This window comes from Pelophylax lessonae (genome assembly GCF_965119305.1).
Source record: "Pelophylax lessonae genome assembly, chromosome: 2".
Classification (NCBI taxonomy): domain Eukaryota; kingdom Metazoa; phylum Chordata; class Amphibia; order Anura; family Ranidae; genus Pelophylax; species Pelophylax lessonae.
This window is the reverse complement of record NC_138769.1, coordinates 271,208,505-271,236,091: the sequence shown is the minus strand read 5'-3', so window position 1 is coordinate 271,236,091 and position 27,587 is coordinate 271,208,505. Positions and strand designations below refer to the sequence as shown.

General features: G+C 45.7%; 1 protein-coding gene across 1 annotated transcript in view; it reads left to right on the top strand.

Annotated features, from left to right (window-relative positions):
• LOC309548058 (plasma membrane calcium-transporting ATPase 4-like) overlaps nucleotides 1-27,587 on the top strand; it is a gene marked incomplete at both ends in the record, with an annotated part of 1,291,629 nt that overhangs the window by 942,526 nt on the left and 321,516 nt on the right. The window contains one exon of the mRNA XM_082248025.1: nucleotides 15,038-15,249. Coding sequence (XP_082104151.1) covers nucleotides 15,038-15,249 — 212 coding nt within the window. The remainder of the gene's footprint in view (nucleotides 1-15,037; nucleotides 15,250-27,587) is intronic.

Here is a 27,587-nt window from a genome sequence, read left to right as displayed (position 1 = left end):
AACTACCTCTTGTGGTAGAGAATTCCACAATCTTGTAGCCCTAACAGTAAAGAACCCCCTGCATTGCCTGAGTTTAAAACTCTTCTCCTCTAATCGCATTGTATCTCCTTGAGTCCTCATGCAACCCTTGTGACTGAATAGCTTTTTTTCTATGCTGAGATCACCATTGTGGTATTTATAAATTGCTATCATGTCCCCTCTCAGGCGTCTCTTCTCCAGGGAGAATAAATTAAGCGATTGTAAACGCTCTTCATAATTAAGGTCCTCCAATCCCCTAATTAGTTTAGTTGTCCTTCTCTGGACTCTCTCCAGCTCCAACACATCCCTCCTGAAGACTGGCAACCAGAACTGGACAGAATACTCCAGATGCGGTCGGACCAGAGTTTTATAAAGTGGTAGGATTATAGTTTTATCTCTGGAATACATCCCTTTCTTTATGCATGCTAATATTCTGCCGGCTTTGGCAGCTGCCGCTTGACATAGCATGCTATTGCTTAGTCTATCCTCTACCAAGACTCCCAGATCTTTCTCCATTTTTGATTCCCCCAAAGGTTCCCCCCCTAAAGTGTATTGTGCTTTTATGTTTTTAGTCCCCAAGTGCAAGACCTTACACTTCTCCTCATTAAGCCTCATTTGCCATGTCGTTGCCCACTCTGTTATTTTGTTCTGGCCATTCTGTAGGATATCTGTCTCATGCTGTGCAGTTATTGCCCTGCCCAATTTTGTGTTATCTGCAAAATCTAGAACTACTGATCCCGTCCTCAATGCTGTTTATGAATAAAATGAACAGGGTTGGTCCCAGGACTGAGCCTTGGGGGACCCCACTTACCACCCCAGACCAGTCAGAGTATGCGCTATTTATTACCACCCTTTGGAAATGCCCTTTTAGCCAGTTCCATATCCAAGAGCAAACCTTGTGGTCGATGCCTGCAGACCTTATTTTATAAATTAAGCACGTGTAGGGAACTGTATCAAACGCCTTAGCGAAATCCAGGTACACCACATCCACTGGTCTCCCCCTATCTATCTTACAGCTCACCTCCTCGTAGAATGTTAAGAGATTGGTTTGACAAGAACGCCCTTTAGTAAACCTGTGCTGATTACTGCTGATGATGTTGTTGTCTTTAGCAAACTCTACGATATAGTCCCTTATCATCCCCTCCAGAAGTTTACATACTATCGATGTCAGACCTGCCTATAATTTCCCGGGACATGCCTCTGCCCTTTTTTTAATATCGGTATCACGTTAACTTTCCTCCAATCCCCCGTTACATTTCCTGTCATAATACTGTCAGCAAAGATTAGGAACAGTGGTCTAGATATAGTTTTACTAAGTTCTTTGAGTACTCTCGGATGTACGCCATCCGGGCATGGTAATTTATTTGTGTTAATTTTATCCAGCCTTTCCCTGATTTCACCCTCTGTTAGCCATAGCGGCAAGTCCTGTGAATTACTGCTAACCATACAGTCATGGTCAGAGGAGAAAAAAGCATTAAGCACGGTTGCCTTTTTAGTGTCCTCTGTAACTATCCTCCCCTCATCGTTAATTATGTGTGCAACATGCTCTGCCCTTGTTTTTTTGCTGTTGATATATTTAAAGAATTTCTTAGGGTTCTTTTTACTATCCTCTACTATTTGTCTCTCGAAGTTGATTTTAGCCATTTTGATTTCATATTTACTTTTCTTATTTGCCTCCTTGTATTGCTGGAAAGCCAATAATGTGCCTTCTGATTTATATTTCTTGAAGGCCATTTTTTTCCCCTAATATGTTTTTTAACATTACGGTTTAGCCAGCCAGGTTTGGCTTTGTATCTTCTAAATTTATTTCCAATAGGAATGCACTTGTTTGCATTTGTTTAATATGTTCCTAAAGCATTCCCATTTTTCCTCCGTGGTCAGTGTTCCTAGGGTTTGGTCCCAGTTTACCCTTTCCATCAATGAGCACAATTTGGGAAAGTTTGCCCTTCTGAAGTTTAGGGTTCTTATGTTCCCCTCTTGCCTTGTTATATTGTTATTTACGTTAAATGTGATCATCCTGTGATCGCTAGAGCCCAGGTTGTCCTGGACTCCTACCTCCGAGATTAGGTCTGGGTCAATAGTGATCAATAGATCCAGCACTGCATTATCTCTAGTAGGAGAATCCACCAACTGAGACATGTAGTTGTCCTGTATAGAGATGTCGCGAATATAAAATTTGCCGTTCGCGAACGGCGAGCGCGAACCTCCGCAAATGTTCACGAACGGGCGAACCGGGCGACCCGCCATAGACTTCAATAGGAAGGCGAATTTTAAAACCCACAGGGACTCTCTCTGGCCACAATAGTGATGGAAAAGTTGTTTCAAGGGGACTAACACCTGGACTGTGGCATGCCGGAGGGGGATCCATGGCAAAACTCCCATGGAAAATTACGTAGTTGACGCAGAGTCGGGTTTTAATCCATAAAGGGCATAAATCACCTAACATTCCTAAATTGTTTAGAATAACGTGCTTTAAAACATCCATTGTGTGTATACGATCAGGTATGATGTTGTATCGATCAGGTAGTGTAAGGGTTACGCCCGCTTCACAGTGACAGACCAAACTCTGACAGACCAAACTCCCCGTTTAACAGTCAGTCAGTCAGTCCATTTGCACAACCGCAAACTCCCCATTTGCACAAGGTTGGATACCAAGCTAGCCATGTCCCGTTCCTTGTCCTCACTGACGTCATTGAAGGTCTCTTCTTCCACCCAGCCACGTACAACACCAAGGGTCCCCGAAAGGTGACAACAAGCCCCCTGGGACGCCTGCTGTGGTTGGTCTTCCACCTCCTCAAAGCCACCTTCCTCCTCTGACTTCTCTTCTTCAGACTCCTCTCTCTGCATTGCCACAGGTCCAGCAATCGACAACGACAAGGCTGCTTCTGGTGGTGATGGGGACCACAACTCTTCCTCTTCATGCTCATCTACGGCCTGATCCAGCACTCTTCGCAGGGCACGCTCCAGAAAAAACGCATATGGGATGAGGTCGATGATGTTGCCTTGGGTTTGACTGACCAGGTTTGTCACCTCCGCAAAAGGACGCATGAGCCTACAGCCATTGTGCATGAGCATTCAGTAACACGGCCAAAAAATACCCAGCTCCGCAGAGGCTGTCCTCTTTTTTTTAAATTAAAAAAATCTGTTCTTATCAGTTTAATCCCTGTTACGTTATGTCCCCTATCAGGGGCCGGTATATGGAATAGATTTTAGGAACCGGGAGATGGAAAAATATGGTTGGTCTGTCCTCTTACTTCCAATTTTGGGCACTGCGCGTGCGCCGTGCAATGTACTGTGCCATCCTATATGAGTGGTGTGTTAGGTAGTACTATTCTTATCAGTTTAATCCCTGTTACGTTATGTCCCCTATTAGGGGCCGGTGTATGGAATAGATTTTAGGAACCGGGAGATGGAAAAATATGGTTGGTCTGTCCTCTTACTTCCAATTTTGGGCACTGCGTGTGCGCCGTTCGATGTACTGTGCCATCCTATATGAGTGGTGTGTTAAGTAGTACTATTCTTATCAGTTTAATCCCTGTTACGTTACGTCCCCTATCAGGGGCCGGTGTATGGAATAGATTTTAGGAACCGGGAGATGGAAAACGATGGTTGGTCTGTCCTCTTCCAATTTTGGGCACTGCGCGTGCGCCGTGCAATGTACTGTGCCATCCTATATGAGTGGTGTGTTAAGTAGTACTATTCTTATCAGTTTAATCCCTGTTACGTCCCCTATCAGGGGACGTGTATCGAATAGATTTTAGACAACCGCAAAGAGTTGTCAATAGTTGACACACTCATGACATAAATTTTATTCCTCTATGCGTCAATCTTGGTGTAGTGATGACTGTGCTCATGTGCACGTTTGGGAGATTGCAGGCAATGGCGGTTTTTCAAAGCCTATGGTCGTGCTGAGGTAGTTCAGTGACAATTAAGTGACCCAGAAAACAATGATTCTGCAGTGTGGGCCCATTGTTGGCCTAGTAGGCTTTAATGATCACCTAAGATGATCATAAAGAAAATTAATGTATTTTCTATGAAAAATTATCCAGCCGATCGCTTTTGGTCTGTTCACAATGAAGCAACGACCTTATCATCTGGGGTGTGCCAACATTGCCAACACACTCCTAGAGGTGATCGCTTCATTGTGATACGCAAGCCCCTTCACCACAACAAGGTAACGATCACGAAGGGGAATTGACACATGTATGTGCTTTTTTTTTGTGTTTTGTTTTTGCAGCCACAGTGTAGCACCAGAGGCCAGAAAAATTAGGTATGTACACATGCCTGAAAAAGTAGGTATTGTTGCAGCCACTGCTGTAGCAGCGGCCGGAAAAATCGATGTTTTCCAGGCAGAAAGTTCACTAAAACATTACGGCTTGAACCCTAGTTGGTGGCGGAGAAGTCACGAAAGTCACCCGGCATGCAGAGATTAAATACAGCAGCGTGTGGACCATTTTTAGCCCAAGGCATCTCATCCGGCCTTTTTTAGTCAAATGCATCCCCCACTGTCAGTCCCTTCGGGATCCATGCCTCATTCATCTTAATAAAGATGAGGTAATCTAGACTTTTTTGACCTAGGCGACTTCTCTTCTCAGTGACAATACCTCCTGCTGCGCTGAAGGTCCTTTCTGACGGGACACTTGAAGCGGGGCAGGCCAGAAGTTCTATCGCAAATTGGGATAGCTCAGGCCACAGGTCAAGCCTGCACACCCAGTAGTCAAGGGGCTCATCGCTCCTCAGAGTGTCGATATCTGCAGTTAAGGCAAGGTAGTCTGCTACCTGTCGGTCAAGTCGTTCTCTGAGGGTGGACCCCGAAGGGCTGTGACGATGCGTAGAACTTAAAAAGCTCTGCATGTCCTCCATCAACAACATGTCTGTAAAACGTCCTGTCCTTGCCGGCGTGGTCGTGGTAGGAGGGGGATTACTTTCACCTCTTCCCCTGTTAGATTCCCGTTGTGCTGTGACATCACCCTTATATGCTGTGTAAAGCATACTTTTTAACTTGTTTTGTAACTGCTGCATCCTTTCCGACTGCCGGTAATTCTGTAACATTTCAGACACTTTCTGCTTATACCGGGGGTCTAGTAGCGTGGCCACCCAGTACAGGTTGTTCTCCTTCAGCCTTTTTATACGAGGGTCCCTCAACAGGCATGACAGCATGAAAGACCCCATTTGCACAAGGTTGGATGCCGAGCTACTCATGTCCAATTCCTCTTCCTCACTGATCTCATCGAAGGTCTGTTCTTCCCCTCAGCCACGTACACCACCATGGGTACCAGATAGGTGACAACGAGCACCCTGGGATACCTGCTTTGGTTGGTGTTCCTCCTCCTCAAAGCCACATTCCTCCTCTGACTTCTCTTCCTCAGACTCCTCTTCCAGCGTTGCCGCAGGTCCAGCAAGCGATGATAAGTCTGTTTCTGGTGGTGATGGTGACCACAACTTTTCCTCTTCCTCTTCCTCATCACGCTCATCTACGGCCTGATCCAGCACTCCGCAGGGCACACTCCAGGAAGAAAACAAATGGGATGATGTCGCTGATGGTGCCTTCGGTGCGACTGACTAGGTTTGTCACCTCCTCAAAAGGATGCATGAGCCTACAGGCATTGCGCATGAGCGTCCAGTAACGTGGCAAAAAAATACCAAGCTCCGCAGAGGCTGTCCTAGCACCCCGGTCATACAAATACTCGTTGACGACTTTTTCTTGTTGGAGCAGGCGGTCGAACATTGGGAGTGTTGAATTCCAACGTGTCGGGCTGTTGCAAATCAAGCGCCTCACTGGCATGTTGTTTCGCCGCTGAATATATGAAAAGTGCGCCATGGCCGTGTAGGAACGCCTGAAATGGCCACACACCTTCCTGGCCTGCTTGAGGACGTCCTGTAAGCCTGGGTACTTATGCACAAAGCGTTGTACAATCAGATTCAACACATGTGCCATGCACGGCACATGTGTCAACTTACCCAAATTCAATGCCGCCAACAAATTGCTTCCGTTGTCACACACCACTTTGCCGATCTCCAGTTGGTGCGGGGTCAGCCACTGATCCACCTGTGCGTTCAGGGCGGACAGGAGTGCTGGTCCGGTGTGACTCTCTACTTTTAGGCAAGTCAACCCCAAGACGGCGTGACACTGTCATATCCGGCATGTGGAATAGCCCCTGGGGGGGTGCAGTTGGTGTGGAGCAAGACGCAACAGCAGAAGAGGACTCAGCCGAGGAGGTTAGCAAAGAGGATGGAGTAGGAGGAGTAGAGGAGGTGGCAGCAGGCCTGCCTGCAAGTCGTGGCGGTGTCACCAACTCCTCTGCAGATCCACGCATTCCATGCTTGGCAGCCGCCAGCAAGTTTACCCAATGCGCAGTGTAAGTGATATACCTGCCCTGACCAGGTATCAGTGGTCAGATGGACCCTTGCCCCAACACTGTGTGCCAGACATGACATGACTTCCTTTTCCACAATAGAGTACAGGTTGGGGATTGCCTTTTGTGAAAAATAATTTCGGCCGGGTACCTTCCACTGCGGTGTCCCAATAGCTACAAATTTTTTGAAGGACTCAGACTCCACCAGCTTGTATGGTAAAAGCTGGCGGGCTAAGAGTTCTGACAAGCCAGCTGTCAGACGCCGGGCAAGGGGGTGACTCTGTGACATTGGCTTCTTACGCTCAAACATTTCCTTGACAGACACCTGACTGTGGGCAGATGAGCAGGAACTGCTGAAGGTGAGAGGCGGAGTGTCAGTTTGTTGATAGGGGGCAAGGAGGACAGTAGTGGTTGACGTGGCTGAAGATGCTGGACCAGGAGGAGGATGGTGGCTTTGAGTTTGTGTGCTGCTTGTACTCACAAGTTGATCCCATAGGCATTTGTGATGTGAGATCATGTGCCTTCGCAAAGCAGTTGTACCTAGGTGGGTGTTGGACTTTCCACGACTCAGTTTCTTTTGGCACAGGTTGCAAATGGCATCGCTGTTATTTGAGGCAGACACACAAAAAAAATGCCACACTGCTGAGCTTTGCAATGACGGCATTCTGGTGGTGGCAACAGCTTGCGTTGATTGGCATGCTGTCTGGCTGACCCCGGGTGCCGATACATGCTGTCTGACTGTGCCACTAGCTCCTTGCGATGACTTCCCCCTGCTTCCAACTCGTCTCCTCCTCCTCTCTGTCTCCCCATCTGAACTTTCCCCCTCTTCTTCTTCTCTTCGAGCAGGCACCCAGGTGACATCCACGGACACATCGTCATCATCAGCTGCTTCACTTGACAACTCAGCAAAGGCAGCAGCAGCAGGTACAACATCATCATCATCATCACAGCGTATGTCCATGTGTATAATGCTGCCTGACTGAGACATATCCCCGTTATCTACATCCTCTGGCACTAATGGTTGCGCATCACTTATTTCTTCCAAGTGATGTGTAAATAACTCCTCTGACAGATCAAGTGAAGCGGCTGTGGTGCTAGTGTTGGTGGTGCCGGCAGGCGGGCGAGTGGTAAATTGAGAGGTGCCTGAAGCTGAGCTGGAGGAGGATGGTGCATCAAGGTTCCGAGTGGAAGCTGTAGAAGATTGGGTGTCCTGTGTAAGCCAGTCAACTATGTCCTCAGAATTTTTTGAGTTTAGGGTACGTGGCCACTGAACACTGGGCATTATTCTAGGGCCAAAGGAAATCACAGCACCACGACCACGACGGCCCCTGCGGGGTGGCCTGCCTGTAATTTTTTTTTAGATTAGTGGTACTAGGCAAGGTGCTGTGCCACCCTATATGAGTGTTGGGCAGTGGGTACAGTACAGTCTGTGGACCTGACACTCACTGGCAGGCAACTGCAATTACAAAAAATAAATAGTTTTTTAGTTTGCAAGGTGCTGTGCCACCGTATATGAGTGATGGGCACTGCAGTGGGCACAGTACAGTCTGTGGACCTGACACTCACTGGCAGGCAACTGCAATTATAAAAAATAAATAGTTTTTTAATTTGCAAGGTGCTGTGCCACCGTATATGAGTGGTGGGCACTGCAGTGGGCACAATACAGTCTGTGGACCTGACACTCACTGGCAGGCAACTGCAATTATAAAAAATAAATTATTTTTTCATTTTCAAGGTGCTTTGCCACCGTATATGAGTGGTGGGCACTGCAGTGGGCACAGTACAGTATGTGGACCTGACACTCACTGGCAGGCAACTGCAATTATAAAAAATAAATTATTTTTTGATTTGCAAGGTGCTGTGCCACCGTATATGAGTGGTGGGCACGGCAGTGGGCACAGTACAGTCTGTGTACCTGACACTCACTGGCAGGCAACTGCAATTATAAAAAATAAATTATTTGTCCTCTTGATAATTGAGTCCCCCACTACTACAACCTGTCAAATTTTTCCTGAGTCTCGGCCCCCCTCTTTCCTGGAGCCGCCGCACCCCTGGCAGCTGGGGGAGGGCACATGCTTCAACACTGCCACCCCTGAGCTGATATCCACATCAACATGCAACTTGGCATATTTGTTGGGGTGTCCCAACTCAGGACTGGCCTCCCTGGCACTCTTCCCTCTACCCTTCCTAACGGTCACCCAACTGCCTACCTCTTGTCCTTGCTCCTCTATGCTGGCCCCTGCCAGCACCTGATGGGTAATGTCCAAGCTTCTTTCCAGGTTGTTGATGTTACTCAGTGTTGCCAATTTGTTCTCTAGATCCAGGATCTGAGCTTCCAGAGAAACAAGTCGCTCACATCTTGCACAGCAGTATTCGCCCTCGATTGGTTCATCAAGGAATGCATACATCCAGCAAGAAGTGCACTGAGTGGCATACCCAATCCTGTCAGACATTATTACCCTCTACTCTATGGGGATAATTAGTAACGACCTGCCAGAAAGAAGGTTCAGAGGAAAAAGAGGGGGAAGGGGTAGAAAATATACCCTCAAAATATAAACTGTCCTTAGAACAAGTAGACAGTTTGTTAAAAGCAGTTTATATCACTATAGGCTTGGGAAAGAAAATAAAGATTTATCCCTGCATGATAGGATGTATGCAGGTCTGGGTGAACCTAAAGGTCGCACCTTACCGGTGCATTCAACCATCTCAGAGGCCATTAAAAAAGGAATGGGCTGAACCAGAGAGGAACCCCTTTTTTCCTAAGGCATATAAAAGGCGTTTTCCTTTTGATGAAGACCCAGCGGCACTTTGGAACAAAGTACCAAAAATTGATGCGGCTTTCTCCCAAGTTTCCAGATCGACTGATTTGGCATTTAAGGATATGGGAATATTAAAAGATCCCATGGACAAAAGAATGGATCAGCAGCTTAAAAGAGCTTGGCAATCCATCATGGGCAATCTCAATCCAGCTATGGCACTCTCTTGTGTATCCAGAAACTTGGAGTACTGGGTTAACCAGCTCAAAGCCCATATCACCGCAGATTCGCCAAAAGAGGAAATCCTTGATTCTTTTTCCACTCTGTCTATGGCCATAGCCTACATTGCAGATGCATTGGCAGAATCTGTTTGGATGATGGCAAGATTATCAGCTTTAGCCAACTCAGCCAGAAGAGCTCTGTGGTTGAAGACTCGGCCCAGGGATACGGCATCCAAGAGCAAGGTTTGTAGGATTCTGTTTCTAGGGGATCTACTGTTTGGTCCTGAGTTAGACTCAGTTTTGGACAGAACAGCCGACAAAAAAGAGGTCATTCCCTATTAAAAAAAAAAAAAAAACAGCCAGCTAAACATCTTTTTCGACCTCAAAGGGCTCCGCATGATAGCAGGCCCCAATAGAAAAGGAAATATTGGTTGGCGCAAAAGTCTAGGGGGAAAGGAAGCATCCATTTTCCATCCTCCTACATCAACCAACAAAGCACAATGACAATATGTTACCGGTGGGAGGAAGACTGAATTCCTCCCCCACTGGCCATCTATGACAAAAAATTCTATATATTTTGGCTATGCTGTCCCAGGGCTACCAGATAGAATTTTCGGATCCTCCTCCAGAAAGATATTTTGTTACAAACCTTCAAAGAGACACAACAAAAGCCCTGGCTATGAAGGACCTATTAAAGGACTTGATGCGACAGGGAGTTGTGAGTCAAGTATCATCAGAAGAACAACATCAGGGATTCTATTCCCATATTTTTCTGATAAGGAAGCCATCTGGGGATTTTCGCCTCATTTTCAACCTGAAACCATTAAACAAGTCAGTCCCGTACAAAAGATTTTGTTTGGATCCATTCTTTACTGTCAGGAATTTGTTGACCAAAGGATGCTTCATGGTGTCGATTGATTTAAGGGATGCTTATCTGCATATTTCCATAGCCACTCAGCCCCAAAGGTTCCTCAGGTTGGCTGTGGCAATGGGGAAGGAAATCCTCCATCTTCAATTCAGAGCCCTCCCTTTCGGCCTTTCATCTGCCCCTCAAATCTTTACAAAGATAATGGCAGAAAGCCTTGCACCTCTCCGCCTTCAGGGAGTCTCAGTGATTCCATACCTGGACGACCTCCTCTTCTTTGCTCCTTCCAGGGAAAAGTTGCAAGAAGATCTGAGCAAGGCCCGCAGTCACTTAAAATGCTTGGGTTGGATAGTGAACCTTCAAAAGTCATGCTTCGCTCCAGCTCAGCTGGTACAGTTTCTGGGCTTCCAGATAAATTCAATGGAACAGAAAATCTTCCTTCCAGAAGAAAAGAAAAACAAAATACAGAGTGTAGTATGGCTACAGACAAATCAGCAGTTAACGGTCAGAAGGGTTATGTCAGCCCTGGGAATCCTAACCTCGGCTATACCAGCCATTCAAAACCCCACCAAGGTCAAAAGGACCCTCTGGTGGTGAAGAAATCAAGCAACTTTATCATGGGGCATATTATGGTCATTCCCGGTCAAAAAAAGAGTGACAGCAGATGCCAGCATGTGGGGATGGGGAGCCTACTGGGATCAGAATCTGGCACAAGGTGATTGGTCCCAGGCTGAGGCAATGAAGTCCTCAAACTGGAGAGAGTTGGAAGTGGTCGCTTTGGCTTTGGCTGCCTTCTTTCCGAAACCTCCAGGGGCCCCATGTGCAAATCTTATCGGATAACGCCATGGCAGTGGCTTATTTAAACAAACAAGGGGGCACAAGAAGCAGGACCTTTCAGTTGTTGTAGACTGAAATCCTGGAGTGGGCGGAAAGTCAGTTACTTTCCTTATCAGTGGTCCAACTCAAAGGCACGTTAAACGAGGTGGCAGATTTTTTCAACAAACGGAAGATTCGGGAAGCAGATTGGAGCCTGAATTCAGAAGTCATTAAGAACCAGGACTTGGGGTTGGGCAAAAGTGGACTTGTTTGCGTCAAGAGAAAGTGCAAAGCTCCGTCATTTCTTTTCTCTCCACTGAAACGACAGTTCCCTAGGGATACATGCCTTGGCACATCCTTGTAACTTTCTTCTTGGGTATGCTCCCCCCCCCCCCCACCCTTTTCAGCTCATTCCACTAGTATTACGGAAAATACATAAGGAAAGAGCATCGGTGATTCTGATCGCCCCATTTGGCCAAAGAGAGCTTAGTTCTCAACTATACTACCGGTGGCAGTCAAACCTTGTTTTCAGCTCCCTCTTTGACAGGATTTGCTGCTTCAGTGCCCAGTATGTCACCCGAAGGTGGCCAGGCTGAACCTCACCGCCTGGTATCTGAGGAGCAGCTATTAAAAATAAAGGACTCTAAGAACCTCTAGTGACCACTTTACTTTCTAGTAGGAAGAAAGTTACTAGGGCCATCTACGCTAAAGTTTGGAAAACCTACAATACTTGGTGTCATTCAACGAATGGAACTTTGGAAAGTATTGTATCAGTGCTGGAGTTCCTGCAGAATGGTGTGGAAAAGGGTTTGGCAGTTTAAACATAGGTGGGACTTTAAGTGAGACCCCAGCAGGTAGTGCCCGGCGTCTCCATCCCTATAACAAGAAAAAAATGAGGTTGAAGGATTATAAGAGGTGCATGAAAGTCAGCCAGCCCCCAGTCTGATGTACTCACCCTCCAGTCTGTCACCAACCAAGTAGACCTGTCTCTTGATACAAAGAACAGGGGTTTAGTTGACACACATTTGCAAACGCATGTGAAAGCTGCAGAGCCACTTCACGGCACCCTGTTAAATCTGCCGTCCTAACACTCCTAATTTAGTGTCTCCACACTGGAAGCACATGACTGCTAATGGATGGATGGGGGAACAGGTGAGAGGGAGACAGCCCAACCTCCCCCAACCCAAAGCACAATGTATACAGGGATGGAGACCTATAGCATGACCTGCTTGTCTCACACAAAGTCCCAAATAGGAAATTAGGGATTGAAAGGCATTGTGCTTTACAGGCCATGCCCCAAATATAAAATCCCTATCTGTCTTTATACTGCATCCACCAAGGGTATGGAGGTGTAATGCTTCTCAGCTGGTCCTTTCCAGTTTGTACCATCGTTACAACTTAGTTATTTGAGTTTTGAGGCAATAGACCAGTCATGGATGAGGGTGGGTTGGGGGAGGTTGGGCTGTCTCCCTCTCACCTGTTCCCCCATCCATCCATTAGCAGCCATGTGCTTCCAGTGTGGAGACACTATATTAGGAGTGTTAGGACTGCAGATTTAACAGGGTGCCGTGAAGTGGCTCTGCAGCTTTCACATGCGTTTGCAAATGTGTGTCAACTAAATCCCTGTTCTTTGTATCAAGAGACAGGTCTACTTGGTTGGTGACAGACTGGAGGGTGAGTACATCAGGCTGGGGGCTGGCTGACTTTCATGCACCTCTTATCCTTCAACCTAATTTTTTTCTTGTTATAGGGATGGAGACGCCGGGCACTACCTGCTGGGGTCTCAGTTAAAGTCCCACCTAGCCTATTATGTTTAAGCAACCAGGGATGGAGACGCCTTGCCTACAGCTTGGTGCCTCATATAAAGTCCCACCGTGCGATTTTCGTGCGTTTTTGGTGGATGCAGTTTCATTTGACCTTATTTTTCCGTATACAGGGATGGAGACCTATAGCATGACCTGCTTGTTTCACACAAAGTCCCAAATAGGAAATTAGAGATTGAAAGGCATTGTGCTTTACAGGCCATGCCCCATATATAAAATCCCTATCTGTCTTTATACTGCATCCACCAAGGGGATGGAGGTGTAATGCTTCGCAGCTGGTCCTTTCCAGTTTGTACCATTGTTACAACTTAGTTTTTTGAGTTTGAGACAATAGACCAGTCATGGATGAGGGTGGGTTGGGGGAGGTTGGGCTGTCTCCCTCTCACCTGTTCCCCCATCTATCCATTAGCAGCCATGTGCTTCCAGTGTGGAGACACTAAATTAGGAGTGTTAGGACTGCAGATTTAACAGGGTGCCGTGAAGTGGCTCTGCAGCTTTCACATGCTTTTGCAAATGTGTGTCAACTAAACCCCTGTTCTTTGTATCAAGAGACAGGTCTACTTGGTTGGTGACAGACTGGAGGGTGAGTACATCAGACTGGGGGCTGGCTGACTTTCATGCACCTCTTATAATCCTTCAACCTCATTTTTTTTAAGAGTTTGGCAGTTAGTACTCTTAAGGTGCAAGTAGCCACCTTAGGAGTATTTCTGGAGAGACCAGTTGCTTTGGTCGCAAGGTTCTTTAAGGCGCCTACTCGTTCCAGACTAGCACCTGCAAACATTTTCCCTAAGTGTGATTTGTCAGTGGTTCTACAGGCCTTCACAAAGGAGCCTTTTGAACCTTTAGAGTCTATTTCTTTAAGGAATCATTCCCTCAAGACAGTATTTATAATTGCAATTACATTCGAAAGAAAAATCAGTGAACTGCACGCTCTTTCAATTAATGAGCCTTTTTTTTCTATCTACCCTGATAGAATTATACTCAAAACAGAGCCAAGTTTTTTTTACCAAAGGTGGCATCAGTTCAAACCTGATCATAAGATATTGTCCTACCGTCTTTTTGTCCTAACCCTTCACAGGCTAAGGAAAGAATGTTTCACAATCTAGATGTGAGAAGAATCCTATTACACTACCTAGAGGTAACCAGGGACTTTAGGTCTTCGAACTTACTCTTAGTTCTTTTTTCAGGCAACAAAAGGGGGCCGCCAGGCATCAAAGGGGTCAATTGCCAGGTGGCTTAGGTCAGCTATTTTAGAGGCTTACTCCCAAATGAAATTATCTTCCCCACCGGGGATTCGAGCACACTCTTCTAGAGCTCTTGCCACTACATGGGCAGAAAAAGCTGGTGCCACCCCAGACCAAATTTGTAAGGCGGCTACGTGGTCAAGCTATCAAACGTTTGTACGCCATTATAGGTTGGACCTTCTGTCAGCAGGGGACCAGGCTTTTGGCAGAAAGGTCCTTCAGGCTGTGGTCCTTTACTTTAGTCTCATTAATCCTCTCAAGGCTGTCCTGAAAGACGTTTAGGAAAAATTCAAGTTAAACTTACCAGTAACTTTTTTTCCAAGAGTCTTTTAGGACAGCAGCAGCCACCCTATTGTATTTTTGCGCTGTTATTAACCATATTTTGATTATGTGTTCCAGCATGGGCTGGAGGAACTCTTCTACAACTGAGGAACTATGGGGAGAAGCCTCCTTTTAAAGCTTGGTGGAATGGGTGTTTCCTGTTGGTGAGAGGGAGGAGCCATCTCTCAAGGTGCTGTCTTGAAAGACTCTTGGAAAACAAGTTACCGGTAAGTCTAACTTGAATTTTCTCTGTTCTATTGTGCGCACAGAGACTGATAAAAAAAAAAGAAAAAAAAACAGGCTAAATTAAATTTGAACATACCACATACATTTAATGTGTAGCATGCACTGTATTTTTTCCTAACCAATGTACACAGAATTTATGTACTGACTGTTTATCCTTTTTGGATTTCTGTCAGTTGTCTCTTGTGAACAAAGCTTTTTATTGATGACATGTGGCATTTTCAGATGGTTTGTGCACTTTTTGTTTACTGTGTTTGTGTGTGGATGCACATGAATGTATATGTATGTGTAGATAGGTAGTGATAGAATGATTCCTAAGCTATTCTTCTACCACCTTTAATATACTGTTAAATTAGTTTATTTGTTTTTCACAGGTGAGACATTTTTTGATATTGACAGTGGGAGAAATGCTCCCCTGCACTCTCCTCCTTCAGAGCATTATACTATTGTTTTCAACACCTTCGTTATGATGCAAATTTTTAATGAAATTAATGCACGCAAAATCCATGGAGAACGCAATGTCTTTGAGAACATCTTCCGGAATCCCATCTTTTGTGCAGTGGTCATGGGGACCTTTGCAGCGCAGGTAACAACTTAAGCTATTTGCCTCTTTAAGGCCTGGTTCACACCTATGCAAGTTTGCATTTTTTAATACACATTTTTGATCCATTGAAGTCTATAAAACCAAAAACACAACCTGCTGGTCCTTGGCCCATTCCATAAAATGCGCAGATGTGAACGTGACCCATAGGAAACCATGTTAAATGGACTGTATTGTGTTTTTGCAAAACTTAAAACACACTAAAAAAAATGCATAGATTTGAACCAGGCCTTTACAAATATATTTTTCCTGCCATCACAAATTGAAATGTTTCCTCATGTCTTCTGGGAATCTCTTTACAATGAAAACTAGCAGGCCTTTTTCAGTCCCAGTTCATACTGATGTGGTGCGAATTTAAAGCAGTACACGGTGCAAATTCACATTTGTTTACATTGCAATGCTTAGCATGTGTGGTTTCCATGTGAAGTTATTGCAAATTTGTGAAGGCAGTGGTCACATTTGCAATTTTATCTTCTATAAAACCTAGGCAAAAAAAAAAAAAAAAAATTGGAGTGATGTGAACAATGGACTGTAAATTCAATCCAGTCCCAAAGAGGTCTATGGAGCAGAAATTCACACCGCACAGGACCCTTTTTTGAACTGGATGAAATTCGCACCACATATATGTGAACAGGCTTCATTGGAAATAATGCTTTTTTACATGACATGCAAATCTATGCTTTTTGGAACTCATCTGATCTGCATAGAGTTCAGAAAGGTGTTTAGATGTACTTTGTAGCATATTCACTGCAACTGAACTCCCCTTTGTGTCTCCAGCTGTTTTGCTGCCACAGCCCTGTCCACTAGTTACAGCTCAGGTGACCAAAATAGTCTACTCTAGCAATACATCACGTTTGACTTTTGAGTTAGATAACCCTTGTTTCCGTCCAAGCTAGTACAGCACCCTTTGTGTTTAAAGCAGAACTTTCGTTATCAGAATGTTTTTCACTGTCATACACATTCTTGTGTGTGTTTGCTTTTTTATTTTTTTATGGCGATGCCAGCATTCTACACAAGTCCAGAATGATGCCTCTTCCTCAGACAGCCCCTGGGATAACACATATGGCAGGAGGCCACAGAAGCCCATTTACAGAGTGCTCAGAGAAAGTGTGTGTGTGTGTGTGGGGGGGGGGGGTAAGAGCTACATTGCTCATTAAGCTCGGCTGCCTAAGCCTGGAAAAGGCACCTGGCTGAACAGGGCTGAGATGGCAGCGTGGGACAGAGTGGTGTCGGAAAAGTGGTTTGCTGCAAGATAGCGCTGGTACCACTAGACAAGCAAACATGTTTTTATAAGTGAATCCAGCATAACCGGTAAGGGGGGAGAGAATTTCCTATTTAAGATGTAGCACCCTACAGGTAGGTGCTAGGTAAAAGTGGGTCTTGGCTGCCTAAAAGCAGGGCCATGATTTCAGCTGGGCTGTCATGTCTCCCAGGTGTGGTTACTGAGAGGGTATTCTCCCCTCTGTGAGAGGACTCTTGTTTGGGCAGTGGAGGAAATCCAATCAATGCTCCATTCGGGCTTGTATCCACCCCAGAAGGCAGATTCTGCCCCAGAGGATTCTTGGAGGGGGTATAAGTCTCAGGGGAATGCATGACGCAGCGTCTTTGGCGGGAAGCCCCAGGAGGGAGAGAACGGCTGTCTCTCCTCCTGTCAGCAGAATCGGATGTCTTGGGCGGCTTGCCTGAGAGTGTAGAGTGAGAGCTGAGCTGCAGAGGGAATCCAGTGTGCTGAGGACCAGCGGAGAAGGAGGGGCCCAGTTCCAGGAAAGCCTTCCAAGGTCGTGAGTACTGTGGACTGCCCCTGGGGGTCTGCCTAGCCGTAGAGGGGACCACTCCATTGAAGGTCCCAGGGATCCAGGAGCCAGCTAGTGTAAAGGGGGTGCCTAGTCAGAGGACCCTGAAGTATTAGAGGGGGTACCTAGTCAGAGGACCCTGAAGTGTAAAGGGGGCGTTAGTAGTTGGCCCTGAAGAGTTAAAGTGTGCAGTGTACAGTGTTAGGAGTTGCAGCAGTACAAGTAGTTACAAGGAGCTACCTCAGGAAAAAAAGAGAGCGAGAAATGTTGGGTAAAAATAGAAAACAGTATGAGTGACACACATTTAGGAAAAATTATGTGGATTCCCCCACAGTATAGAAAGCTAAATTTGAATACACATATAATTACACGTCAGACACTTAAAATATGGGATATAACACATAAAAAAGAAAAATGGAAATATAATTCACCGTTGATACCATTACAAGACACAAAGTTTTTCCCACCAGGGGAGGAGAAGGGATATAGTAAATGGATTGGAGATGAAGATGCACAGTTAAAAGATATACTGGAAAATTGAAAAATTATCACATTTTTAGAATTAAAACAAAAAAATAATTGGAAAATTAATGAATGGAAATACTGTCAGCTGAAGCACTTTGTTGACTCATTGCCACAGCCAATGAGAGATATGAAAGATTTGTTACCTTTCAAACAAATGTGCGTTTCCGAGAGGATAACAAATATTATTATGAACATCTATAAAATCATGACAACAGGAATGAAGCCGACAGAACCTCCATTCATAGAGAAATGGGAAAGGGAAATAGGAACACATGGTGAAGGGTTTAAATTGGAAAAAATGCATGATGTTGGTATATAATTCAGCAGTTGATATTAATACAGCGGAAATTAATTATAAACTTATCTCCAGATGGTATAATACCCCGGATAAAGTGGGGAGATACCAACTGGAGAGTTTAAAATACTGCTGGCGAGGATGTAGAGTAGAAGAGACAATGGCACATATATGGTGGGACTGCCTGAAAATCAAAAAATACTGGAGAGAAGTGATAGATTTAATTAAAAAAAGTATAAATATACATATCCCAGAGGACCCATGGATTTTTCTATTTCATAATACAAGAATGTCTGTGAAACAATATAAAAGAACACTGATCCCTCATTTATTGAACGCAGCAAAAGGTTTAATACCCTTAAACTGGCAAAAAGAAGAAGCCCCCTCAGGTAGAGATTGGATTAGGAAAGTTGAAAGAACGAGAAAAATGAAATCTCTAACAAATTGGGGGGAAGAAGAAGAACAAGGAGACTTGGAGGACATTTGGGAGAGTTGGAGAAAGTTTAAGGAAACGTGGGAATATAGAATAATTCAGGGAGTAGGAGAGGGTGAATAGGGTAAGGGGGTGGGAAAAGGGGTGAGGTGGGAGGGATAAGATAGAAATCATCAGGTGTAGGGTCTAGATAAAATAAATGCATAAGTTTGATATGATTTTTTATAATAGTATGACTAAATGAATATACCTGAGATGAAATGAAGGATGAAATGTTTAATGTTTTAAATGGATAAAATTAATAAAGAAATATAGAAAAAAAAACAAGGAGCTACCTCAGTCAGTGAAGGGCTGGAGGGAGCTGATCACTGGACTTCCAAGCTAAATGGAGTGTCAGGAGTTAAATGTAATACAGTCCTGGATCTTCTGAGTTAACCAAGGGTGTTAAAGTCGAAGTTCTAGCACAAGTTAAGCATAACAGTATTTTCAAGCGTCGGGAAGCATTGGTCGGCATTCAGCCGGCGTCAGGTCAACAGGCATTTTTCTGTACAGTGTCCTAGTTAAACCTTGTTGAGCCAGATGAGTATCCCACTCACTCCCTTCTCCCATCCCCATTATAAAATAAACGTCACAAACCAAAAATACCTGAATGGTCATTGTCTCAGTTCTCACACTTCGGTTTTCAACTTAAATGTGTTTGAAGTGTTTCCGGTAACGATGGCAGACCCACATCAGGCCTAATGCCTGGAAATATTGCTACAAATATATCAAACATAAATTAGAGAATGAATTGCACACCTGGTAATTATACTGAAAAAGAAGAGTATGCAGCGAAAAACTGAAAACATTTGAATGCCAAATAACTAAAGCTCAACCCTTGGGGCCTTGTTCCCCCAATGTGCAATTACCAAACAGTTATTTAATAGTTTTCTATGTGTCATGTTCACACTAGATTGCTGAATTTACAGGGAGAGATATGCATTAAGATGCAAGATGGTTGCATTGTACCACACCAAATCCTGCACCGTGAAAGGAGCAGATTCCAGCTGGACGGACAGCGTCTGATGAGAAGGGCCTGGCCACCTTGTGCTCAAGTGGGAAAAGTGTCCAGAAGACATGCTGCCCTACACTTTCCCTCCTCGTCAGGAACCTTTACCTAATGCTAGTACTGTGCCTAACAGGCGGAGCACCTGTCCCTACTCTACCAACTCCTGAATAAGCACCAAACCATGGAGCCAGGGCCTTAAAAAGGCTCTGCCTGACCCAAGATGGACACAAGTGTCACATGGGGTGGCAATAACCACTCGGATTGCTTCCCCAGTGACCCAGGGAACCATAGAAGAACCATGTTCCTCCTCCTGCTCCAACTGCAGTGCCGCTGTGGAATAGCACCACCTGCAGCGCAGACTGCACCTGCCTACAGATACCTTTATCCCTTCTGTAGCAAAACCTAAAGTAGGGTGACCAGACGTCCCTGGTTTCCGGGGACAGTCCCCAGATTGAGGACCCTGTCCCCGGATTCAGGGGCAGCTCTCATACCTTATGCTGACAGCCTCCTAGCTAGTAGCAGGACATTGAGTAGTGTGAAGAATTATCCAGCACAGGAAGGGATTGGTGGGCAAGGGGGCATACCGCTGCAGTGACAGTGAGTGGAGCTGTCAGATCTAAGAATTGATGTTGGGGATGGGCGGGGCCAATATGCAAAGCTCTGCCCCTTTGTCAGACAACCCTGTAAAAGTGGAGCCAGTGCACCTGCTGAGCAGGGGGGAGGGATGAATAGTGCTGCTCTCCTTCTACTTCTGCTACGGTCTCCCATCTCTCTCTGTTCAGTGGCAATAGGGAGACTGGAAAGAGCAGAGCACAGTGTTCCTCCCTCCGCCTCCCTCCTGGATGACGTATGGCAAGCAGTGCAAGGAATTATGGGCAATGTAGTCCAGAGGGGCGGGATTGCCTTGATGAATTGAGCTGCAGACTTAGAGTGTAATGGCGACATGCCAGGAGGAGATGAGTTTCTGTTTTAACATTTTGCAAAAAAGGTTTTTTTTTTTCTCCATTACTGATGAACACTGATAGGGATAGAAATAGATAAAACTATGAGAGAGTGCAAGTGAAGTAATAAGTCCTGAAGTTCTTACTTCACTTGCACTTTATTCAATCAGAGACACAGTCTAATGCCCTATTGCACTTTACTAGGTGTTCATTGTTTGAATTGCACATTATTTATTATTTATATATGTGTTATGTCATGGTATGTTTAGCACTGTTTTTATCTTTGTATTAATTTAGCAGTGCTATCACATAGTTTTATCTATTTTTATCTTAAAGGGACACTACCACCAAAACATTAACTGTTCCAGTGGCATACCAAGAAGGAGAGCGGAGGAGAGAGAGGAGAGCCGCATCACATCTTCACACAGGACAGCGTCCCCCACTGTTTCAGCTTTAATTTGAATCGCCGGGTGCCGCTGTTACCCAAAGTCCCGCCTCCTTGTTTGACTCCTTTGATAGACAGCACACTTGTCCAATGGCGGGATGTGTGCTGTCTGTCATAGGTAGGAGCCGATCCAGGAAGTCAGACTTGTGTGACGCGGGAGCCCAGTGATTCAAATTAAAGCTGAAACAGTGGGGGACGCTGGCCTGTGTGAAGATGTGATGCGGCTCTCCTCTCTCTCTCTCCTCTGCTCTCCTCCCTGATCCCTTGCACTGGTGAGGCTGCATTCCTGGGCACTGGTGAGGCTGCATTCCTGGGCACTGGTGAGGCTGCATTCCTGGTCACCGGTGAACCTGCATTGCTGGGCACTGGTGAACCTGCATTCCTGGGCACTGGTGAGGCTTCATTGCTGGGCACTGGTGAACCTGCATTCCTGGGCACTGGTGAGGCTGCATTGCTGGACACTGGTGAGGCTGCATTCCTGGACACTGGTGAGGCCGCATTCCTGGACACTGGTGAGGCCGCATTCCTGGGCACTGGTGAGGCTGCATTGCTGGACACTGGTAAGGCTACATTGCTGGGCACTGGTGAGGCTGCATTGCTGGGCACTGGTGAGGCCGCATTGCTGGGCACTGGTGAACCTGCATTGCTGGGCACTGGTGAACCCTCATTGCTGGGCACCGGTGACCCTTCATTTCTGGGCACTGCTGAGGCTGAATTCCTGGGTACTGATGAGGCTGCATTGCTGGGCACTGGTGAGGCTGCATTGCTGGGCACTGGTGAGACTGCATTACTGGGCACTGGTGAGGCTGCATTGCTGGGCACTAGTGAGACTAAATTGCTGGGCACTGGTGAGGCTGCATTGCTGGGCACTGGTGAGACTAAATTGCTGGGCACTGGTCAGGCTGCATTGGATGGGCACTGATCAGACTAAATTGCTGGACACTGGTGAGACTGCATTGCTGGGCACTGGTGAGGCTGCATTGCTGGGCACTGGCGAGGCTGCATTCCTGGGCACTGGTGGGACTAAATTGCTGGGCACTGGTGAGACTAAATTGCAGGGCACTGGTGAGGCTGAATTGCTGGGCACTGGCGAGGCTGAATTGCTGGGCACTGGTGATGCTGCGTTCATTGGCACTGGTGAGGCTGCATTGCTGGGCACTGGTGAGGCTGAATTCCTGGGCACTGGTGAGACAAAATTGCTGGGATTGCTGGGCACTGGTGAGGCTGCATTGCTGGACACTGGTGAGGCTGCATTGCTGGGCACTGGTGAGGCTGCATTGCTGGGCACTGGTGAGGCTGCACTGCTGGGCACTGGTGAGGCTGCACTGCTGTGCACTGGTGAGGCTGCATTGCTGGGCACTGGTGAGGCTGCATTGCTGGGCACTGGTGAGGCTGCATTGCTGGGCACTGGTGAGGCTGCACTGCTGGGCACTGGTGAGACTAAATTGCTGGGCACTGGTCAGGCTGCGCTGCTGGGCACTGGTGAGGCTGCATTGGATGGGCACTGTTGAGGCTGCATTGCTGGGGACTGGGGAGGCTGCATTGCTGGGCACTGGTGAGGCTGCATTGCTGGGCATCAGTGATACTGCATAAATGGGCACTGGTGAAGCTGCATAGATGGGCACTGGTGAGGCTGCATAGATGGGCACTGGTCAGGCTGCATTGGCTGTACATTGATCAGGCTGCATTGGGTGGGCAATGGGCAGGCTGCATTGGGTGGGCACTGGTCAAGCTGCATTCCTAGGCACTTGTCAGGCTGCACTGCTAGGCACTGGTCAGGCTGCATTGGATGGGCACTAGTCAGGCTGCATTGGATGGGCCCTGGGCAGGCTGCAATGGATGGGCACTGGTGAGGTTGCATTGGAATGGCACTGGCGAGGCTACATTGGAAGGGCACTGGTGAGGCTGCATAGATGGGCACAGCTGAGACTTGCATTCTTTATGTAGCTCACTCCTGAACTCTGCATTCTGTTCTGTTTTTCTCTATCTTATCTTCATAACATTTGGTAGTCATATCTCAAAAATTCTAAGAAGTATCTTTTTTTAAGGAGGAAATGTGAGAAATAACATGTATATCATACAATAATTCTATAAACACATAGCACATATACTGCATATATAATTTGAGGAAAATATGCTTATACAATAGTTTACCATTTGCCAATAAAAAAAAAAAATGTATGCCCCCGGATTTCATTTTTAAAAATCTGGTCACCTTAACCTAAAGGACAGGGCTAACTACGTACTTCTGTCCTGATCTTGTAATGAAGTTATTAGGGTGAGAGCCCTGAATACACAGGAGATTTGCTTCCCCCATATGTCAGATGTATAGTGATGACATGCACTTGTACCATGTGAGTGGTTTGATGCTTGCCTTTACTCACTTTCTAATAATGATTTACCACTTGCCAACCGCCGTCAGTACATATACTGCGGCGGTCAGCCCGCGCAGGCAAAGTGACGTATCACTACATCTCTAGTTCCCGCCGCTCTGGGGCACGCACCCGCACGCACCCGGCCCTGCTGATGACCTGATTGGGTTCAGAACCGATCAGGTATAAGGTCCAGGCCAATACATTTTTGGCCTGGACCTGTTGATCGGTCCGGCCCAATCAGATACTGCTCTGTGCCTGTGAAATGTAAACACAGGCACAGAAAAGACCTGCTCTCCCTCCCATGATCCTTTTTGGATTCATCGAGAGGAGAGAGCAGATCTAAACTGTGAGTACTGCACCAAGCACACCCACACACACTTAGATAGGCACATTTCACCCCCGATCGCCCCCCCCTCCAGTTAACCCCTACACCCCCTGTCACAACACACACAGTATATAGCATTTTCCTATATACCCGTATAAGTGTGACTTGTGACCTGGTTTAGCGCTTGCGACCGTTCCTTTTATACTTGGGATACTCGCCACCTCCCCAATAAATATTTAACCCCCTGATCCCCCCTGATTACCCCCAGTTAACCCCTTCCCCCCTGTCACATTGCACACTAATACACACGTAATATAGTGTTTTACTGTATTTTGCATTAGTGTGATTGTGACTTGAGTTAGCGCTAGCGAGTTAGTTTCTGTCCCAAGGTTTAGGGTCCCCACCACCCCCTGATCCCCCCTGATCCCCCCTACACCCCCTGTCACAAAACACACTGTATACAGTATATAGAATTTTCCTATATACCCGTATAAGTGTGACTTGTGACCAGGTTTAGCGCTTGCAGCCGTTCCTTTTATACTTAGGATACCGATACCCGCCACCCCCCCAATAAAGATTTAACCGCCTGATCCCCCCCTGATCACCCCCACTTAACCCCTTCCCCCCTGTCACATTGCACACTAATACACACGTTGTATAGTGTTTTACTGTATTTTACATTAGTGTGATCGTGACTTGAGTTAGCGCTAGCGAGTTAGTTTCTGTCCCAAGGAGGTTTAGGGTCCCCGCCAACCCCCCCTAATAAAGATCTAACCCCCTGATCACCCCCAGTTAACCCCTACACCCCCTGTCACAACACACATTGCATACAGTATATAGCAGTTTCCTATATACCTGCATCAGTGTGACTTGTGACCAGGTTTAGCGCTTGCGGCCCTTCCTTTTAGGTTTAGGGTCCCCGCCACCACTCCCCCAATAAAGATTTAACCCCATGATCCCCCCCGATCACCCCCAGTTAACCCCTTCCCCCCTGTCACATTGCACACTGTACACACGTAATATAGTGGTTTACTGTATTTTTGTATTAGTTTGATTGTGACTTGAGTTAGCGCTCGCAAATTATTTTCTGTCCCAAGTAGGTTTAGCGCAGATCCCCGGCACATAGTTAGAAATAACCCCTTGATTACCACATACACACACACACACACACACACATACACACACACACATACACACACACGCTTCCATTACTAGTATAGTGTTTGAACAGATAAATATCTGATCTGATCAGAACTATACTAGCGTCCCCATTGTTTAGGGTTCCTAAAACGCAGTGTTTGCACGATCAGCACTGATTCCTGCCAGCACCTGCGTTTAACCCCTCTTCCAAGTCCACCCCACCCAGGCAAGTGTAGTAATCAATAGATTACTGCCACTTACAAAAAACACAACACACAAAACCGCTGTGTTAGCAGAGTCAGGCCTGATCCCTGCTAGCATTAGCAGTTTTTTTGGTAGCGGTTGAAATAGTTCTTGACAACCAGGTGCTTTTTTTACCTGTGAGTCACACTACTTTCCCGATAAATTTAGTTACTAAAATGACCAAACGGTGGTACAGTAGTGCAGAGGCTTACAGTATACTGACTGTGACGGACTGACCATGTCAGATGAGAGCAATGGGAAGCCTCACTGGCAGAATCAGGGTCCGTATACGAACCTGAAGTGAGCAGCGGCTCCCTGAAGATGGATGGGTCCCTGTTAGAATCAGACGTACCCGACCCCATTCTAGAGTTGCTGAGATGCAGGAATTGCAGGGCGCTCGTATGGAGCAGAGTGTCGGTACTAGTGCTGCTCATTAGGGATGATCGAACTTTTCAAAAGTTCAGTTCGACCAGAACACCCGAATTTCCCGAAAGTTCGGCCCGGATTTCAGAACCCCATTGAAATCAATGGGACCCGAAATTCGGTAATCAAAAAACACAATTTTGAAGCCCTAAAACCCAATAAATGCCCCTAAAAAGTGCCTAGGGATCTGGGTCATGCCCCAGGGACTATTAATCACACAAAAAAAGTTCTTAAAAATTGTCATTTTTGATAGAGAGCCAATTATTGAAAAAATTATTGAAAAAAAAAATGAGATTTCTTTGGATTTAGTGTCTGGGGGGTCTAAAAAGTGTACCTGTGAAGTTTCAGCTCTGTAGCATGTCCAGAACCAGAAAAAAAAGATTGTTTGTATTAGAATCAATATAGAACAGGATATGGCTCCGCTATTTTCACACCTTGCCGGTTTTGTAGCAAGCGTTTTTTTGGGCATTTTTTGGGGGACTTTGGAGGCAGGCATAACATCAGAACTTCTGTGTAGGGGTATACAGTGCCTTGCGAAAGTATTCCGCCCCCTTGAACTTTTTGACCTTTTGCCACATTTCAGGCTTCAAACATAAAGATATAAAACTGTAATTTTTTGTGAAGAATCAACAACAAGTGGGACACAATCATGAAGTGGAACGAAATTTATTGGATATTTCAAACTTTTTTAACAAATAAAAAACTGAAAAATTGGGCGTGCAAAATTATTCAGCCCCCTTAAGTTAATACTTTGTAGCGCCGCCTTTTGCTGCGATTACAGCTGTAAGTCGCTTGGGGTATGTCTCTATCAGTTTTGCACATCAAGAGACTGAAATTTTTGCTCATTCCTTCTTGCAAAATAGCTCGAGCTCAGTGAGGTTGGATAGAGAGCGTTTGTGAACAGCAGTTTTCAGTTCTTTCCACAGATTCTCGATTGGATTCAGGTCTGGACTTTGGCTTGGCCATTCTAACACCTGGATATGTTTATTTGTGAACCATTCCATTGTAGATTTTGCTTTATATTTTGGATCATTGTCTTGTTGGAAGATAAATCTCTGTCCCAGTCTCAGGTCTTTTGCAGACTCCATCAGGTTTTCTTCCAGAATGGTCCTGTTTTTGGCTCCATCCATCTTCCCATCAATTTTAACCACCTTCCCTGTCCCTGCTGAAGAAAAGCAGGCCCAAACCATGATGCTGCCACCGCCATGTTTGACAGTGGGGATGGTGTGTTCAGGGTGATGAGCTGTGTTGCTTTTACGACAAACAGTTTTGCATTGTTGCCAAAAAGTTTGATATTGGTTTCATCTGACCAGAGCACCTTCTTCCACATGTTTGGTGTGTCTCCCAGGTGGCTTGTGGCAAACTTTAAACTACATTTTTATGGATATCTTTAAGAAATGGCTTTCTTCTTGCCAGATTTGTGCAGTATACGACTGATTGTTGTCCTATTGACAGAGTCTCCCACCTCAGCTGTAGATCTCTGCAGTTCATCCAGAGTGATCATGGGCCTCTTGGCTGCATCTCTGATCAGTCTTCTCCTTGTAAGAGCTGAAAGTTTAGAGGGACGGCCAGGTCTTCGTAGATTTGCAGTGGTCTGATACTCCTTCCATTTCAATATTATCGCTTGCACAGTGCTCCTTGGGATGTTTAAAGCCTAAGAAATCTTTTTGTATCCAAATCCGGCTTTAAACTTCTCCACAACAGTATCTCAGACCTGCCTGGTGTGTTCCTTGTTCTACATGATGCTCTCTGCGCTTTAAACGGACCTCTGAGACTATCACAGTGCAGGTGCATTTATATAGAGACTTGATAACACACAGGTGGATTCTATTTATCATCATTAGTCATTTAGGTCAACATTGGATCATTCAGAGATCCTCACTGAACTTCTGGAGAGAGTTTGCTGCACTGAAAGTAAAGGGGCTGAATAATTTTGCACGCCCAATTTTTCAGTTTTTTATTTGTTAACAAAGTTTGAAATATCCACTAAATTTCGTTCCACTTCATGATTGTGTCCCACTTGTTGTTGATTCTTCACAAAAAATTACAGTTTTATATCATTATGTTTGAAGCCTGAAATGTGGCAAAAGGTCGCAAAGTTCAAAGGGGCCGAATACTTCCGCAAGGCACTGTATATACATACACCCATGTATGTATATATACACATACACATATATAGGTGTGAAAATAGCAGAACCCTATGCTTGCGCTAATGAAATAATTAACACCAATATGTCTCCGCTCCTATCACACCTATATATGTGTATGTGTATAAATACATATAAGTGTGTGTGTATATATACCCCTATACAGAAGTTCAGATGTTTTGCCTGCCTC